At 39.1% G+C, this 14,497-nt stretch overlaps 1 protein-coding gene across 2 annotated transcripts in view; it reads left to right on the top strand.

Moving 5' to 3' along the window:
- The first annotated feature begins 2,427 nt into the window (after positions 1–2,427).
- The window catches only part of LOC126176108 (S-adenosyl-L-methionine-dependent tRNA 4-demethylwyosine synthase TYW1-like), a 120,127-nt gene continuing 108,057 nt past the window's right edge, over positions 2,428–14,497 (top strand). For both annotated transcript variants that reach the window (XM_049923256.1, XM_049923248.1), the window contains exons 1-2: positions 2,428–2,597; positions 9,928–10,284. In XM_049923256.1, the coding sequence (XP_049779213.1) occupies positions 9,946–10,284 (339 nt within the window). In that variant the 5' untranslated portion in view covers positions 2,428–2,597; positions 9,928–9,945. The remainder of the gene's footprint in view (positions 2,598–9,927; positions 10,285–14,497) is intronic.

Here is a 14,497-nt window from a genome sequence, read left to right as displayed (position 1 = left end):
GTCTATTACTACGAACTGCGACCTTCCTGACAGGAAATCACGAATCCAGTCGCACAACTGAGACGATACCCCATAGGCCCGCAGCTTGATTAGAAGTCGCTTGTGAGGAACGGTGTCAAAAGCTTTCCAGAAATCTAGAAATACGGAATCAACTTGAGATCCCCTGTCGATAGCGGCCATTACTTCGAGCAAATAAAGAGCTAGCTGTGTTGCACAAGAACGATGTTTTCTGAAACCATGCTGATTATGTATCAATAGATTGTTCCCTTCGAGGTGATTCATAATGTTTGAATACAGTATATGCTTCAAAACCCTACTGCAAACCGACGTCAATGATATAGGTCTGTAGTTCGATGGATTACTGCTACTACCCTTCTTAAACACTGGTGCGACCTGCGCAATTTTCCAATCTGTAGGTGCAGGTAGATGGATCATCCCAATCTAGAAGATTGTTCCGCGTATGGTTCCACGGTCTCGCACGCTTCTACGCCCATACAGTACTCTGACGTTGACCTTGCTCCACTAGCTGTTGTTCACAGTAGCGCATTCTCTTTGGAATGCATCATAACTTCGTATACGTTGCGTCCGACAAGACGAATGGTAATATTATTCTGCAAAGCTGATTTCATTTTAAAGTTGGAGGGACTTGTAATCGGCCGGCCGGAAATGCCGAGCGGTTCTAGGCGCTTAAGTCTGGTACCGCACGACTGCTGCAGTCACAGGTTCGAATCCTGCCTCGGGCATGGATGTGTGTGATGTCCTTAGTTAGTTAGGTTTAAGTAGTTGTAAGTTCTAAGGGACTGATGACCTCAGATGTTAAGTCCCATAGTGCCCAGAGCCATTTTTGAACTTGTAATCCTCTTTCCTGTTAACAACTAACGGTGGTGAAGGTGGTTCTCTCTTTCCTTGCTTGGTCGGCATAGATACGTCCACATAGGTTTTTATACTTCATTGTCATTGTTGTACTGGTTATAGTACTGGTTGTCGAGTTCAGCTTGTTACATTGGCGCATTAAGAGTAACAGCCCTTGCGGTGTGCTTGCGGTTTGGCCTCACATGGGTTTGGAAATCTCGCTCACATCAGCATGGCGCTTCCGTGAATTTATTTTTGTTTCCATATGTACATCGGATGGCCTGATAGTGGGAGTGATTCCCATCACAATGACCAGGTTTGCTTCCAAAATCTGCAAGTTGTCGGCGCTCGCATTTGCAGTGGTTGCGCTACTGTGAACAACAGCTGGTGGAGCAAGATCAACGTCAGCTTACTGTATGGGCATAGAAGCGTGCGAGACCGTGGAACCATACGCGGAACAATCTTCTAGATTTGGAGGATCCGTCTACCTGTCCCCAACATCAAATGTTCTGGCAGCTGCGTACGAAGGCATTGCCATCAGTACAGGTCGCATCTGAACAACTTGACAGACCGTTGCTCCCGTCCGCGATGGAGAGATGCAGGCGCAGTTGACAAGAGATTAGGAGTAACTTACAGATTTCTGGCGACAGGTAGGTGAAGCTAAGCAGAATTAGTAAAATTCTGTGGAAACCTGTGGATAATTATATCTCATGGGAAGGATCTGTTCAGACAATTAACGTAAAACAGTCTTTTTGAGTGTTGTGATAATGTGGTGAAATTGGGGTGTACTTCGCAGACCTCTTACAAGTCTTCGCAGATATATGACGTATTTTTCGAAGTTGGAGCGTTTTTCAGCAGTGTCATAGGGAATCCTCCGCTAACCATCCTAAATTGGTATGTACAATGATTACCCTTGCATAGGCCTGTTAATTTTTGTTTTGTTTTAAAAGACTCAATAAAAATTGAATCTGATGTTTGATCTACACAACGGCTTATTGAAAAGTAAACGATGCACACTGACGCCGCGTGGCTTGTTCCGTAAGCTCTGTCATCGTCTGATTGTCGTCAAGCCGTCAGTACTTGACGTCACACGTTCAGTATCTATTGACAATACTGGGAATATTTTGAGATCCATCAGTGCTCGTCTGTATTTCTAGTATTGACAATACGTCAATAAGCGCCCTCAGTCAGTGTGTTGACAGATTGACAATATTATTGAACGCGTGGTGAGTTTTGTTACCTCAGCGTACACCCAAGACCCAACTCTCGCAGATTATGCTGCTCAACCCACCCCTTGGGGTCTCCCAGCCAACAATGTCATATTTACTATGCTTGAAAGGACAGTTTATGTCCAGTGATTGAAGGTAAGAATTCAGGAAAAGAACGAACTTGTATTACAGCGTCAGAATTTTCGGTGAGAATACCGTGAAGTACAGCGGTTGGACTTTATGCTTCTGCGTTACACTTATAACATCAGAAAATGTAATTTTATTTTTCTGACTAAATTTTCATTGGTGTGAGCGTTTTCCGTAACTGTTCTCTATGTTGGTTATCCTGCAGAAACATAACACACACGATGCCTCATGCGGCGATTTCGGTTTGGCACGTAGGCCAGATCGTAAATGTTAGGAGTATTTGTGAGTGCTGTGTGTTGACTTCTGGATGTTAGCGGTCGATATCACCCCCCCTTGGTTGGGGTGGTGAAGAAACAATTTTGCCAGAAGTTAAAAAGCTGCCGTAGACAGGTAATCTCGTAGTTAATCTTCACGAACGTGCATAGTACACGAAGTATTCACTTTGTGCAAGCAGAACACTGTCAGTTTTTTTTCGTCTTAGCGAGTAGTTGTGTTAAATTTTATGTGATAATTGGGCATTCTTATTTAAGGGATCGGAAACAATGAAAGGTGTGGATGATATCCGAAAGCACAGCGTCTTCAAGGAGACATAAATTTTCCAAATCATATTTGCTTCTGATAGCAAATAGGGATTTCTTATTTTTCTCTCCCCCTAATTTGCTATTTTGAGATTCAGTATTTATTTTAGGGCGGTACTTCAAACATGCTTGGTAACATCGTCATCGCCTACGGCTATCAAGTGCAGCGATCTGTAAGCAAATCTCATGAATGGTGTAGGGAAATATATCTCTATCCAACCTGCGAAATCGCAAATATGCTCAGTTTATTTCAAGTTTTTATATAAGTTTTGTTTCCGTGCAACAAATCTCGAAATGCTTAAATTTCATGTGGTAACTGTTGAACATTTCAAAAGCTGTATAAGAATAGCCACTTACTGTTAATATTGTGTTAATGCGCCCACGTCTCATTTCCGTATGCTTTACCACAACCAGTGCGGTGCGTTAACACAATACCGCTTTTGTTGTTTGGTTTGTCGTTCACTTACCACTGCCTCATAGAACTACTGTGTTTATGTACGGAAGTTTCCTCTCCCGTATCATCGACCCCAGTTTTCTAAGTAGTTTCTGGCTTCTAGCGCAACATGTTTCATAAAATGAAACTTAATTTGAAAGAATAATTAACTCGAATCAAATTTCAATATTTTAAATGTCGTGACAGCCAGGATTATGTGAATGGCTTGCCGTTGTTTTTTTTAATTTTCGTGGATATTTCTTATAATTCGATATTATGTATGTTTTTCTTATATTTGTGTGCAAATATGTATATAGCATGTTCTTACAGTATTGTTGACATTCCTACTGGGAGGGAAATGTTGCTGGACTTTTATCTTTGTCTGAAGGCCAATTCCTTTTACAGTGTGGCATACAGCAGAAAAACTACTGATAAGTGTGAAAAGAGGTACTGGAATAGTGCACATTGGAGAGATAAAGAATTGAAGTTGTCCTTGTTGTATTAAGCAGCATGCAATGAAACTGAGTTAAAAACACATATAGAATGCTGGATACTATGGGCGAAATTGTGGGAAGTAATGTGGAGGCTTTCATTGACACTGAAAATCTTATCAGTTGTGAGTTAATATTGTAGAATGTTGTAGGAAAATCAACTCAGCCTGTCTTTAAATGCATAGTTTAGCCAGGTCACAGTTTTTAAAGCAGTGTGAACATCGATTTTATGGTGTGGTGCGAGCACAGTATATACTTCATCATATGGAATCTGTGGGTTGTATGTCAAAGAGGTGGGGGAAATGTCAAGGACAGTAGGTGCTTGGAGAGAGGAATACTCCTAGGTGAAATAATTTTAGGAAAATATGTTAAAGACAATGAGGTATGAATTTTTCACAGGAAGTCAAATCACTACTTCAGAAACTGTAGGGGAATATCTCTAGTTAACAAGGTCTGTAAGATTTTATTTTGTTTACTGCTAAACTGCTTGAAACCACACACAGAAAATATAATCGGGAATTGTGAAAATGATTTTCACAGTAATAGATCCACTACTGACACATACTTGTAACCAGAACAATAAATGATAAAGTACAGGAATGTAAACAAAGAAATAAATTACTTGTGCGTTTATTTTGTGGAAGCTTATGGCCTCATTTACAGAATAAACCTGTGGAATATAATGATAGATTTAGGGTTTCCAATTAAACTTATAAATCACTGTAAAATGCGCATGGATGATAACATAAGTAAGGTTTTGCTAAATGGAATAAATTCTGACTTTTTAAAACATAAAACTGAACTAAGACGGGGAGATGCTCTGTCCCCTCTTCTCGTTAATGTAGCCTTGGAGAGAGTAATGAAGAAACCGAAACAGTACCTGCTGGGATCCTCCAAAGGAGGAATACTTGGGTTTTAGTGTACACAGATGATATAGCACTTACAGGAAAAAGTGAAATGGTTATAGTATTTATTTGTGGAGCTCATAGAAGCTGCATCTAAACTTGACATAAAAGCAAACAATCAGAAAACAAAATACGTAATAGGTCAAAGATGGAGGGATGGAAAAAGACAACCACTTGTATCCAGCAATCAGCAAACATAAATTCAAATCTGTTTTACAGTTCAAATTTCTGGTCTTGGTGATAGACAGGCACGGAGACAAGTAGAAGTAAAAATGACTGCCGAATGCCAATACAGCATATTACTCCATACCCAAACTGACAGCATCTAAATTGCTGACGAGGAAAACTAGCATTAAGCTGTATCAGTCATCAGACCAGTCCTAACCTACAAGCAGAAGCATAGTGTTTAAAATGCAAGAACACCAGTTATATGTATTTTTACACAAACTTTGTAGTCAAATCTTTGGTCTGTGTTATGATAACAAAGAGCAAAGATGGAAGACACGATCCAACTCAGAAATGCAAATGATTTCACTATAAGCAGCAATAATTTGAGCATAATAAATTCCAGAAGACTTAAAAGGTCAGGCCATCCAATGAAAATGAAAGAGGATCAATTATTTTTGAGATTATTCACATAGAAGTCATTTAGTAAGAGATCAACTGGGAGACAACGTAGTACGTGAAATTTAAACAGTGTGCTGCAGGATGGGGCAAATAAGTGGCCAGAAGTAGTCTGGGAGGGAACACAAGAGATTGTAATGGGAGCTTAAATTTCCTTAGAAGCCAAGAAGGAAAGAAAGGACGACAACTTAAATTGTGCCGATGGCATCCTGCTCTTCCCCCAAAAAGCTCATTGTACCCATTGCCTATCATCAGCTGCAACCCCTTCTTTAACGAATGTTTGAACTATTCAGATTCTGTAAATCTGAAATTTTTATTTTGCAGATGACTACTTGTCCTTTACTTTTTCACCATCACCACCACCATCTAAAATTTTTCACCCTGAACTATCACTAAGTTTTGAAATTGATTGTCTGTCTGTCTTACAAACGTGAAAATTGTTTTGAGTATTTAAAAGAAATGATGTAAAGATTTCTGGTAAATGCAGTTCATGAACTGTGACAGCTGCCTCAGAAGATTTTATATTACAATTCTAATGTGTTTTTTATTCATTTGCAGTGCATCAAATTAAATTTGAAAAAAAACCTTGATAATATAATTTAAGATAAAACATATATTCTTAGTAGTTTAAGAATAAGTTATATGCTTGATGAGTAACAAAACATTTAGTTATACATTATGTATGGTAGATAAAAAAATGTAATTTAAAGTTTCTTCTTATTAATGTAAGTTGACTTAATAAAAGTAGTTGCCTGACATAATAAAATTAAAATCTTGTATGCAGAGAAGTTCGGTTTGAACTATAATTACAGATCTAGTAAATGGTTGCAATAAAGTATTTAACCTTCTAGTTACAAATAATTCTGAGCAAATGGAGAGCATCAAGATTAATGCAAGTATTAATGATCATGTCCAAATCAACAAAACGTAAATTCACATTGCACCTTCCCGAGCGTGAGTCTCCATTCCTTCAATACTAATTATTAAACGTCAACCATATGTGGCTTAAATTCAAATAAATAGTGTTGGCAACAGCTGTGTTTTATACTAAGCAAATTATTAAGAAACAGATCAGATCCCCCTTGGTAGATGAATCAGGTCTGGGCACTGTTGCAGAAGCAGTGGAAAAAAAGGCCTGATTTAAAGAAACACAAAATCTCAGAGCTAGACAATGGTTTGCAGATGCTCAAAACTTTATGTGGACTTCAATACGAGATAACTGTATTAGTCTGCTATTAAGCTCTGTCTCAAAATCTTGCAGAAAATACAGAGAGATTCTTGTCATGTGTAAGGTATACTAATGACAAGAGACAAATCAATACCTTTGCTGCTTGATAGCTATGTTACTCAAGACAGTGCCATTGAAGTGGAGTTGCTAATTACAGATTTCCAAAATTCCTTAACCAGATAAGATGCAGAATCAGTGGCAGCTGCCATCCTCATTTATTTGGAACTAAATACCCATGGTGTAGCAAAGGAAGTGGAGTCACTTAATAAACAGAACCAGTTAGGTTGATTTTGGAGTATGCAGATGAAATAACTCCATTTTTAGCCATAGTGTATAACTTTTTGCGTGATGAAAGATCTGCAAACCTACCAAAAGACTGGAGAGTTACTCAGGCTGTACCAGTACACAAGAAATGAAACAGAAGAAATCCCCTGAATTACAGACACACATTACTGTCTCTAATTTTTTTGTAAGCTTTTGGAATGTATACTGTGTTCCAAAATTTTGAAATACATCAAAGATAATAATCTGTTGACATGTAATGAGCAGGGATTTAGAAAATGTTGTGAAATACGACTGGTTCTTTGTTCACATGATATAATGATTACTATCGAAAGGGAATCAGGAATTTTTTTTTTCATTTCAAGATCTTGGGAAGGCTTTTGGTGCTGTTCCTCAGAAAGCAACTTCAAAACAAATTGTGAGCTAATGGAGTGATGTCTCATTTGTGTGATTGGATTAATAAGTCTCTGTCGGGAAGATCACTGTTGCTTGTAATTGACGGGGAGTCATCTGTTGTTGTTGTTGTTTGTTGTTGTTGTCTTCAGTCCTGAGACTGGTTTGATGCAGCTCTCCATGCTACTCTATCCTGTGCAAGCTTCTTCATCTCCCAGTACCTACTGCAACCTACATCCTTCTGAATCTGTTTAGTGTATTCATCTCTTGGTCTCCCTCTTCAATTTTTACCCTCCACGCTGCCCTCCAATACTAAATTGGTGATCCCTTGATGCCTCAGAACATGTCCTACCAACCGATCCCTTTTTCTAGTTAAGTTGTGCCACAAACTTCTCTTCTCCCCAATCCTATTCAATACCTCCTCATTAGTTATATGATCTATCCATCTAATCTTCAGCATTCTTCTGTAGCACCACATTTTGAAAGCTTCTATTCTCTTCTTGTCCAAACTATTTATCGTCCATGTTTCACTTCCATACATGGCTACGCTCCATACAAATACTATCAGATGACTTGCTGACACTTAAATCAATACTCGATGTTAACAAATGTCTTGAGAAACGCTTTCCTTCCCATTGCCAGTCTACATTTGATATCCGCTCTACTTCGACCATCATCAGTTATTTTGCTCCCCAAATAGCAAAACTCCTTTACTGCTTTAAGTGTCTCATTTCCTAATCTAATTCCCTCAGCATCACCCGACTTAATTCGACTATATTCCATTGTCCTCATTTTGTTTTTGTTGATGTTCATCTTATACCCTCCTTTCATGATACTGTCCATTCCGTTCAACTGCTCTTCCAATTCCTTTGCTGTCTCTGACAGAATTACAATGTCATTGGCGAACCTCAAAGTTTTTATTTCTTCTCCATGGATTTTAATACCTACTCCGAATTTTTCTTTGTTTCCTTCACTGCTTACTCAATATACAGATTGAATAGCATTGGGGATAGGCTACATCCCTGTCTCACTCCCTTCCCAACCACTGCTTCCCTTTCATACCTCTCGACTCTTATAACTGCCATCTGCTTTCTGTACAAATTGTAAATAGCCTTTCGCTCCGTGTATTTTACCCCTGCCACCTTCAGAATTTGAAAGAGAGTATTCCAGTCAACATTGTCAAAATCTTTCTCTAAGTCTACAAATGCTAGAAACGTAGGTTTGCCTTTCTTTAATCTATCTTCTAAGATAAGTCGTAGGGTCAGTATTGCCTCATGTGTTCCAACATTTCTACAGAATCCAAACTGATCTTCCGCGAGGCTTCTATCAGTTTTTCCATTCGTCTGTAGAGAATATGCGTTAGTATTTTGCATCCGTGACTTATTAAACTGATTGTTTGGTAACTTTCACATCTGTCAGCACCTGCCTTCTTTGGGATCGGAATTATTATATTCTTCTTGAAGTCTGAGGGTATTTCGCCTGTCTCATACATCTTGCCTGCTTCATTTACTGCATTTTTATATCTTCTCCTTTCATCAATTAAATTCAGTTTTCTTCTGTTACCCAAGGATTTCTACTAGCCCTTGTCTTTTTACCTACTAGGTCCTCTGCTGCCTTCACTACTTCATCTCTCAAAGCTACCCATTCTTCTTCTACTGTATTTCTTTCCCCATTCCTGTCAATTGTTCCCTTATGCTCTCCCTGAAAATCTGTACAACCTCTGGTTCTTTCAGTTTATCTAGGTCCCATCTCCTTAAATTCCCAACTTTTTGCAGTTTCTTCAGTTTTAATCTACAGTTCATAAACAATAGATTGTGATCAGAGTCCACATCAGAGTCATGTAGTGAAACTAAAGCAGTGCCTAGACTTGATCAAGGGAAAGATATTGACCCTCTGCTGTTCTTAATTTACATAAACAATCTTGGAGGCAATCTGAGCAGCCCTCTTTCATTGCTTGCAGATAATACTGTTGTTTACTACCTAGTAAAGTCACTAGAAGATCAAAACCAAGTAGACAAGGTATGTGTATCGTGTGAAAAGTGGCAATAAAAATTGTGAGGTCCTCCAAATGAGAACTAAAAAAATCCATTAATTTTTACTTACATGATAAATAATACAACTTGAAAGGTTGTAGTTTCAACTAAATACCTATAGATTACCCTTATGAACAACTTAAATTGGAACCATCACATAGAAAATGTTGTGGAGGCAAGCCAAAGACTATTGTGTTAGTAGAATGCTTTGAAGGTACAACAAATCATGTAGAGAGACTGCCTACGCTAGTCCATCCTATAATACAGCTTTGTTGCATGATATGGGGTTATTTGATAGTATTGACAGAGGTCATCGAAAATGTTCAAAGAAGGGCAACTCATTTTGTATTGTAAAACGGGAGAGAGTATCATGAATATAGTATGTCAGTTGGGGTGCCAATCATTAAAACAGAGGTTTTTTTTTTTGCGATGAGATCTTTTCATGAAATTTTGTTCACCAGGTTTTACAACAAAATATTTTATTGACTCTCACTTACATGAGGAAAAACTGCAGTGTAATAAAATAAGAGAATTCTGAACTCAGATGAAAACATTTAGGTGTTAATTTTGCCCACATGCTGTCAGAGAGTGGAAGGTGGAGTAGTAGTCTGAAAGTGATTCTATGAAACTTTTGCCAAACACTGAAGTGTATTTGCATAGTAATCATGTGTAGATTAAAAGTTGTGCAGTCTATAAATGTGGCATAATTTAAAAGACCGGCATGTAATTTATTGTACTTTCCTACTGTTTCAGGTTTGCTGGGGCATTACAATGGCAGTCTTATTTGGGATTCCTCTTGTTGGGTCCTTGTTTTATCCAGTCTTACTTGTACTTATAGTGTTCGTAGCATTTTCGTATTTATCACCTAGGAAATACAGTGAAAACGTTTTGGGACCTGAAGATTTGATTACAAAGAACAATGAACTTAATTGTGTTAGAGAAAATCTGGAAGAACTGCAGAAACCAGTACCCAAGAAGATAAAGAAAAAAATATGTAGTAAGAAAGGGGGGAAATGTTGCAGTAAGAAGAAACAGAACTCGTGTCAAAATTTTTTGGGGTCAATTGAAAGTGTTATAGTATTTTACACTACAGTAACTGGAAATTCTAAGGTACGTATGCTCTTAATTACTTGGATTAAGGTTTTTGTTCCAATCATTTTCTACAAAGTCTAATTGATTGAAGTGCTGGATTGGCATGTGTTCATGCTCAGTAGTAGGTGAAAATGTGCATTGTGTGATTGCAAAATTGGTTTTAATAATTAAATGTAAAAAGTGTGAGAGAAAGTATTAGATTTATGAGTTCAACATTCAAATGAGAAGGTGGTTTAATTGATACCTTCGATTACCAAGAAGAAACAATAATTATATTAACAAGAAAATTCATTAAAGAAATTTATTAAATTTACTGATAGACAGACTAGCTGGAGTTTTGTAGGGTTAACTGAGGTCTTAGATGCCTTCCGTTGGCTTTGACCTAAGCTGGCAGCAAAATGGCAGACATAAACAACTCATGAAAACTCAATGCACGTAACATAGATAACGTACGGGTGTCACAATATGAATATGAAAAGACAGGTGGGGGTGGCTGGGGGGGGGGGGGGGGGCGGCAGTGGGAAACTGAAAATAACAAAATAAATTTGACGTGGGCTGGTAGTGTACTTATTATTCTGGTTGAGATGCAGGTAGTAGTCAGTTTGATTTTGGTGAAGTTACCTCTGGAAACACACTCAAATTGTTGAGTAGTGTGCTTACTTGCCTTGTGCTGCCATGGAATAATGTTTCAGTGTTAGATGAAGTATCCTTTTTGACATTGGTGTGAAACTCCCATGGCATTTTGAAAGAGATTTGGTGGTTCACACTAATGTGTGTGAAAAATACATTGGGCAGTAAGTTGTAAAATTAGAAACTGTCTGACATTACAGTTGGAATAATGTTATTTATTATTCCCTCCTGGATTTTCCATTATTTGATATTGTGTTAAACCTTTTTGTATGCCCTTTCCATCTCAACTTAATTTTCATTGTAATCATAAGTAAGTTTTCCCTTCAGTCAGTTTCCCTGTCTATGTGTTTGTTTTCATGTCTCCTGTTATTTCTAAAATATCTCTCTTTGTTCATTTAGCAGCCCTCACTTGATAATGGTTTATCCATTGAAAGTTCATTCCCACTGCCACTAAATAAAAATCCCTATAATACACACCGATTGTAGATCTTTTTATTTCACACAGTGGACTCTTGGTCCTGACTTCTCTGTTCAGTTCACCATAAGCACTCCAAGCCACTTTTTCTCTGCTATCCATCAAGTTAGTTTCCTAAACTGCCCCAACTACATAACATTATCAACTAGTTTTACAACTCTGCTGTTAATTTGTGCTGCTTTCTTTTTGGTATGTCAATCATAAATTATTGGCCTACTTTTAAACTTTTGAGTGTTATTTATAAACTAGTTGTTTAATGGTGAGAATAGTTCTGGTAGTTATGAACATGCAGTCCTATTTTTGTTTTGTAATTCCTTTATTCTTGAATTTCTCAGCGTTGCTTTTGAAGTCTAATGGAACCTGTAGTATTGATGTTCATACAAATACAAGTCAAATAATTACTTTGTTTTCAAGGGGTTTTAGTAGTATTTCTCAAAATTTGCGGGTAACCACTCATTCCTTTCTCGTGTAACTTTGTTCATCATTTCGAGAGGGTCCAGTGTGCTAAAACAGCTTCTAAAAATTAGTAGTTCTTTTCTATACTATTCATTGAAGATTTTGTACGTTATTGACAGTATTTCTAGAATTTTTAATTTTTTTATTCCCCTGACTGCTCTCTCTTGTTTTTGTGACATAAAAACAAAATTAAGAATTGTTACAGTTTTTGTGAACTGTAATCTGCTCCAAATATTCCTTAAGTAATAATTAAATTTCTGTCTCTCTTACATTTTAACTGGCCGTAATCACGTCTATTGAAATTTTATTACGGTAGAACTTTGATTTTACATTCTTTGATATTATGTTCTTCACAATTCTGTGCCGTAAATTTGTGTCCTCTGTGAAAAACCCATAAGGTCAGTGCTAAAAATTCCCCAATTTTACCTGTCTTCCTAGAAGGTTTGCCTCAATTCTACATTCTTACTTGACATCTCTCTTTACTTTGTCCTGTTTTCTTCCTCTTGAGATTTTACATGGTTGAATGAGTTGTAAGTGGCACAAAACCACAAACAGTTTGCACCGCCGGTGGTGGTGGTGGAATTGAGGGAATGTTTTTGACTCTTGCACAGAGGGAAGATATGAGAGAAAATGCTGATGTAATCTATGATTGGTGTTGTCAGCACAACTTCCAATGTTTAGCTTCACTGCATGATTATGATAAAACTACTGCTAGGCTGCGGCAGCAATGGAAAAACAGGACAGTTGATGCAAAGTGTTCCAGAACAAACCAATACGTGGCGAGGGGCCCAGTCGCTACCTTTCTTGTGCCACTTATAACTCAGTCTCATCTTTTTGCAAGTATTTACGATGTATTGCATTCAACAACAGTATTGATTGTCAACCTTTTATATTCAAACACCAAGTCTTGATGAATATGGTCCATAGGAATCCAGGAAATGTCTGCCATTTCCGGCAAGTGAGCTCTTATTGGCAGGTGACTTGGCTGGTGACCAGCACACCACACTAAAGCTGGTTTTACATAAGCAACTTACTGATCAAAATTGACTACTCAGAATGCGTGCCCCTTTTGTACTTACGTGTAAATCAGTGACCAACCTTGACGTGAGTGTGTCTGATGTAAATGATCTATAGATTGTGCCGGGAGTGGACTGTGGAGTTCTAAATTTGTGAGTATGCTACACGTGAGCAGAGACAAGGGACTATGACAGTGTCTGCTAACATTGGAATTTTTAACCTAGTTATGTTGATCAGTTGTAGAATTTTGGAACACGTGTTAAGTACGAGTATAAGGACTTTTCTGGAGACTAGAAATCTACTCTGTAGAAATCAGCATGGGTTTCGAAAAATATGATCGTGTGACACCCAGCTCGCGCTATTCATCCACAAGACTAGAGGTCCATAGACTCGGATTCCCCCCCCCCCCTCAGGGGGTCCACAGCTCTTTTGTGGATGCGTGCGTAGCGAGTACGGGACCCCGAGCTAATGTGGCCCTCCTTCCTTTCCGGGCTGCATACCTTCCCTATCCCCCCATCTTTGCCCCCCCTCCCCTCACCTCTGGCTCTTTCCTTCCCTTTCTCCCCCTCTGGGAGTATGGTTTGTGCCTACATCCGGAGACAGACGCTCGTAAATGTAACGCATTCTTCTCCTTCTCTGCTTGTATGTTTTCATCCTTCCTTTGTCCTTCTCTTTTCCTTACCTCTTCTCTTTACCCTGTTCTCCGCTGTGGCGTTTCAGACCTCTCTTCTTTCCTTTCTCTTTCTTTGTTTTTCCCTTTCTCTTTCTTCCTCCCTGTGTGTGTCTGAAGGCCTACCCACGCATTTTGTGCGTAGCCGGTGACGGGTAACGCGTAATTCCCCGCCCCGGGTAGACAGGTAGGACACGTACGTACCCCCTGGTAATGGCCAGGCCCAGGGAGGGTTGATTACCCGAGCTGATACCTTCCGAAAGTGCCGATTGGTCCCTCCGTCCATTTGTCGGGAGGTGTGACCTGAGGTGTGAACAATCACCTAAGGCGGGAGTGCCCTCAGAGAGGGCCCCCACAATGGAGGAGCGCGCCATCGGAGACGCCGGTAATCATGGGGGATTCTTCCGCAATGGTTTCCTCACCTTCCACTATGTCTGCTCACAAGCGTAAGTTCACTGAGTCTCAGCCACAGACAGTTCTTCCATCGTTGCCACAGTTCCTTGTTGTTTCTCGGTCTGACGAAGGTCACGACTTCTCCACGGTCAACCGTTTCATTATTCTGAAACGTGTCGACGCAATTGCAGGTCCTGTAAAGTCATGTTCCAGATTACGGAATGGCACCTTGTTGTTAGAAACAGTCAGTGCCCTCCAGGCACAAAAATTGCTGCGAACTTCACTGCTCCACACCTTCCCTGTCCGGGTTGAAGCGCACCGCACTTTAAATTCCTCACATGGAGTCGTTTATACACGCTCCCTCGATAGATTGTCCGACGGAGAAATTCAGCACTACCTGTCTGACCAGGGCGTAATGGCTGTTCATAGAGTTACGAAAAGGGTTGACACGAACATCATTCCAACCCGCACTGTCTTCTTGACATTTGACAAAGTTCAACTCCCATCGAAAATCAAAGCAGGCTATGAGATAATTTCTGTTCGCCCTTACGTCCCAAACCCTACGCATTGCTATCAGTGTCAGCGGTTCA

Source organism: Schistocerca cancellata, chromosome 1 (genome assembly GCF_023864275.1).
Source record: "Schistocerca cancellata isolate TAMUIC-IGC-003103 chromosome 1, iqSchCanc2.1, whole genome shotgun sequence".
NCBI lineage: Eukaryota > Metazoa > Arthropoda > Insecta > Orthoptera > Acrididae > Schistocerca > Schistocerca cancellata.
This window is presented reverse-complemented; position numbering and strand designations above follow the sequence as displayed.